At 31.8% G+C, this 5555-nt stretch overlaps 1 protein-coding gene across 1 annotated transcript in view; it reads right to left on the bottom strand.

The window, feature by feature from the left end:
• Positions 1-48: 48 nt before the first annotated feature.
• The window catches only part of LOC106465504 (cytochrome P450 3A24-like), a 20077-nt gene continuing 14570 nt past the window's right edge, over positions 49-5555 (bottom strand). Inside the window, exons 8-12 of the mRNA XM_022393418.1 lie at positions 5440-5548; positions 5038-5129; positions 3345-3485; positions 1697-1859; positions 49-901 (exon numbers count right to left, since the gene is read on the bottom strand). Of these exons, the coding sequence (XP_022249126.1) occupies positions 815-901; positions 1697-1859; positions 3345-3485; positions 5038-5129; positions 5440-5548 (592 nt within the window). The 3' untranslated portion in view covers positions 49-814. The remainder of the gene's footprint in view (positions 902-1696; positions 1860-3344; positions 3486-5037; positions 5130-5439; positions 5549-5555) is intronic.

Below are 5555 nucleotides of genomic sequence, written 5' to 3' on the forward strand. Positions count from 1 at the left end.
GCTGATGTCGAAGGAGCCCAAAAACGATTGTTTAGAGTCAAGGTTCTGTATGGTTGTAGCAAATAAAGGGAGTCTTGAATACAGTTTTCCGAAAAGTACGTTAACACCTGTTCGCTATGAAATGTGAAGTTAGGGTATCCTATGGGTTGGGGGTGGTAGTACTTGCTCCGTCATTTTTGACGGGCTATACGCTGGTAGATATTATATAAACTTCACCACTATATGAGATCTAGTCTTATTTTTTCGATTTACCCTTGCCCATGTTAACTGTTAACTCAGTGACAAGTGGTAAATTGAATGTTGGATTGGGTTTCATATTCAATTTTTGGTACATGAAAGGTGGGTGTTTTATCACAATTCTGTAGGTCTTGAATGATCTCTTTTGCCAGATCTTTTTTTAAACTGCAACAGCCACATAAACAGAAGAAGTCTGGCGAAAAGGGTAACAGAACAATGTGTTTGTTTAATAAAGAATTTGTGTTGTTTTTTTTATCCAAGCTAACTTTAATTTATAATTTTATGATGTGCAATGAAATACTATTCAAATTCTATTTTTCCAATTCATGTGGTTTTATAAATATGGGCGTAGAGAATTTTTTAAATACAAACGAAAGTCAACTCAGCAATTTGATACAAGTCGTATTTTAGCATTTATTTGACTATTGAATATTTGAATACACAGTGTATTTTGAAGAAAAAAAATGAGATATACACACATAGACTAAAATTATCCTCTTCAAAATATTTTTATATTAATTATTAAACATTCAATTATAGTGTGGGTTCAGAAAGGATATCTTGGTGTTCTGATGCGTCATTTCAGAGAATTTCTTCGGACAAATTTTACAAAAATTCCATTTGCAGGGTTGATAATTGCTGAACCTGTTCTGATGGTCAGTTTCTGATAGACAAATAAAAAAATGTGATAAAGAACTGTAAGTTAACCTTAAATCAATTGCTCTTTCATCATTTTGTGCGTGAATAATAAAACATTAAAGTTATTCTACTATAGAATTCAAATAATTTACAATCAGAGCTTTATGAGTGAATTATATATAATCACTTTGAAATTACAAGAGATTTAAGATAATCAAGTCAAAGTTAAGGTATATTCATATGACCAAACGTATATATTCAATATCAAAAGGTAAAATGTAAAAGTCGACAAGCTCCAAATTAAATATCCTCCAACCTCGTCATATATACTTGAAAGTTAAGTATATGAAAACATTAGATATTAATTTATGAAATTATATATGAAATTAATTATTAATAAACGATTAGAAGTTCTAAAATCAAACTTATATTCTGTTTCCAATACGCTGGAAAAACAAAAGATAAAAAAGTTAGAAGAACTGTGGATCATACTACACATATATGACACAATAATACTGATATATCTGTGTATCACTAAATATATATATGACATAAAAATACTGATCTATCTGCGTATCATGCGATAAAAGAAAGAATGTTATAATTCTAAGAATAATAGTATATGACATACACGTGACAAAATAGAAAGACAAAACAAGTCTTCTACATTCATCTAACACTCAGTCAGAATTAACATAGGAATAAAAAATATACAGATTATCCGCGTAATGGTGATATAGTTTTCATAGTATCTCATTTGCGTGTATATATATGTGTGTTTGGTAGGACACTTGATAAAAATCTATTTTATTTTGTTTACCTTTTCAGTTTTCTCACAAGGCCTCAAGAAGTACTTCTGAACCATTCTAGCTAAGGCCATCTTGGCTTCCAACTGAGCAAATCTCATCCCAATACAGTTTCTAGGTCCATATCCAAATGGCTGCCAAGCAAGTGGACTGCGGTTGTGATTATCTGGAGAAAATCTGAAATATATTTAGAGTTCAGATTGTAGTAATGTATTGATAAAGTTGTTAAAACAAGAACACTGTACATAAACACTTATATAAAGAACATATATATATATATATAACGTTTCGGTCGTCAATTTTCAGAAACTGAGCGACTTGTTTTTTTCTAATGAATAATTCAGGTTTGATCCAAAGCTGAAAAAACCTTTAACCGATTTTCTAACATAAGTTTATAAACATAATGATGAAAGGTTCATGCTACAGGTTTTCTGTAATGATTTCATAATTACTATAAGTTTTTTTTTTTTCTGTAACTTAACATATTAATAAGAAAAGAAGTCGACTGAGATTTACAAGTTTCATATAGAACTTATAGGTTTCTTTATTTAGTGCGAAATATCGAAGAAGATACGAGAATGGTGTCAATCCTATTTGATCGCATACCTGTCATATAATAGCCATGTAAATGAGATTTTGTTCCTCTGGTTTACTTAAATTTTCACCTACAGTGAAGGGTCTAATGGTGATTTCGTCATTGTATTTGTAGATGAACTTTAACCTTGAAGGTTTTTACAAATATGTGTTACTATGAAAACTTTGGTGTCGATGAATAATATGAAAGTATGACAATAAAAGTGAACACGGTTTACAGTATAAGATGTAGTTCCAAGGGCAGCAACTTCGTTCATTTAAACTGTATAACCAATAAAAATTTGTCAAAATCAAGAACCAAATAAGAAAAAAAAATTAAACATTCTAGTGTCAAATACTGTTGTTTCACCAGTTTTATGTAAATCTTATAGAAAAGCACAAGATTCTTCCATCTCATATTTTTTTCAGTTTTTGGTATTTTCAAACTGAACTGTCCCTCATATGAGACTACTAAGGATCATACATAACCATCAATAACTTAGAAGTGTGGATCTGAAAAATTGTGCTTTCCTATGGCTCAGCGGTAAATCTTCGGCTTGCAACACTAAAAATCGGATTACGGTAATCGCGGCGGCCACTACACACAAAGCATGTTGTGTAGCTTTCGGCTCAATGACAAACACGTTTCTATTTCCTCAGTACATAAGCGGTAAGTTTACGGACTTTCAACGTTATAACGCTGCACAGCTAAAGTATGATCGCATTCGGTGGCATGTCATGGATCAAACCCTAGACCTTCTAATACACATACCGAAACGTTATCGATATTTCTATACATTTGCATTGTCATGCTGCATTTCATACGTTAACAGCCACTAAGTCATATAAGCTGAAAAAAAAAAGACAGAATACGTTAACAGCCACTGAGGCATAGAAACTGAAAACAAAAAGACACAGAATACGTTAACAGCCACTAAGTCACAGAAGCTGGAAAAAAAAAGACACAGAATACGTTAACAGCCGCTAAGTCATAGAAGCTGAAAACAAAAAGACACAGCATACGGTAACAACCACTAGGTCATAGAAGCTGAAAACAAAAAGAACAACAATATATTAATTTCTATTTACCTTTCTGGATCAAACTTTTCAGGGTCTGACCAGATAGTTGGGTTGTGATGAAGGTGGTAAACAGGAACCTGTACAGCCATTCCCTTCGGAATTTGGATGGAACCATATGTTATATCTGTATTTGCCTCTCGATTAACAAACCTAACATTATAAAACAACTAATTATTTATGACAGAAACTGATAATCTAACTGGAATATTATTATGTACAATTGTCATTTTCTAAGTATTTGAGAGCTGTAGAAAACAATATATTCTATATAATTAAATGTGGTAAATCGTTCTAGTCATGACTACTGTTGTTTTTTTTTTCTTCAACTTCGCTGGTATACGACTTTTCTTATTTTATAATTTCTCCATGACATTAACATAACATAAGGACAACATTTGGTCCTTCAGAACAAGTAGACCCATATTTCCCCTTTTAAACTCGTGTGAAGTTCGAGAATCCACTACTGCCGACAAGTTATTTATAAGTCAGTCACCCTATGAAAAAATAAAGTTTTCTTGAACTAGAGCCTAACCTCTTTTTTTTACAAATCTTAAATTCGTGACTTCAAGCTCTTCTTCAGAATACAGCGTAAAGAAGTCAGAGACCTTTATCTTATCGATCTCCGGAATAATCATGTAATATTCACTAAGATCTCAGCTTACCCTGCCCCCACCCCTTTTCTCAAGAGAAAATCATATAAAAGATAGTAAATTGTCCGTATAAGATAACCGTCCACATCCAGACCCATTCTAGTATAGCCCTCCTCTGAACCCATTCCAAGTGGTCAGTATCTTTGTTTAGGCAAGGAAGTCAAAAACTGTACCGAGTATTGCAAGTAAGGCCTAACATGTGATTTGTATAGATAGTAAATATCTGTCTTTATTTGTAGTCAATATTTCTATAAATACACCTTAAAATTCCATTAATCATTATGATAAGTTATATTTCTTCAGTCACTCTACTTAGCAGGTTTCTAACTATATTAAAAGTATCATCGAAGATCTGAGAATACAAATACATTACTTTGCATTTAAAGGTCATTTGTTAACTATCACCCAATTTACCAATTGATCCAAGTAGTTCTGTATTATATCAACATCATCAATATAGTTAGACATACTCAAGAGTTAATGTCGTCAGCAAACTTCACTAATTTACTAATTATGTCTCTATCAGTAGATCTGGTTGATCCTGAGTCATCGTTTTAGAAAGAGTGATGTGTTATTCACTCGTCCAGTTCTCTCCCGTTAGGACTTGAATGAATTATTTATACAAATAACAAATATACAGTGTATCTTTCGGAGTAAACCCACTTGTAGGTATATTTTACTCCGATCTCAGTCAGAACAGGAACTAAACAAATACGTGTAGTTTCCATTGCGATATAAGATTAAAAAAGTGCACAAGCTAATTTTCGATATTTCCGGAATAGGAAGAATTTAATTACAGAAATATAACTGATATATATGCCAAATATTAAATCAAATTATACTGATTTCATATAACAATGGTGACTTTGATAGTTTCAGTAATTTAAGATAGTTAATATCTAATATACCAAAGATTTCGTTATCATAAATAAAAAAATGAATTTCACTTTATTTTTGTGTTGTTCTAAACGTCAAATATTTCAATCGTATATTTTAGGCTTCTTTAAGAAATAGTTCACTTTTGTGTTCATATAGAAATACTCAAAACTTACAGGTAAACTGGTGGATAAACCCGAAGACTTTCGCTGAAAACCTGATCCAGGTAACGCAGTTTATGAACAGACACGTAGTCCAAGTTTTCTCCCTAAAATATTAAATTTCTGTGAAAAATAGTGTTTCTATATAAAACAAAGTAAACGTAAACTCGATCTGATCTGGCATCCTCCACAGAAAAGGTTGATTAGTTTTAGATCATTGTAGCTGTGAGTATGTTCTAAAGTAAACTAAGTTAACAGTAACTAATATTTTACTCGTAATTTCTAGCTTCTGTAAGTGAATACAAATTTTTGTGAAAGTATGTTGTCAACTATGTATAAAATGAGCACTGTTTACAACATCTAAAACGATATATTACTGATGAGTCAATGTGGTAAGTTATATTGTATTTTACGTACTTCATTTTCAACAAGCTCGTCTACCTCTTGTCTGATTTTTTCCTGCACTTCAGGATGTTGCACCAGTAGATGTGTGGTGTAACCAAGAGCAGAACTAGTTGTTGCATAACTGAAAG

This window comes from Limulus polyphemus, unplaced genomic scaffold, assembly GCF_000517525.1.
Source record: "Limulus polyphemus unplaced genomic scaffold, Limulus_polyphemus-2.1.2 Scaffold1965, whole genome shotgun sequence".
NCBI lineage: Eukaryota > Metazoa > Arthropoda > Merostomata > Xiphosura > Limulidae > Limulus > Limulus polyphemus.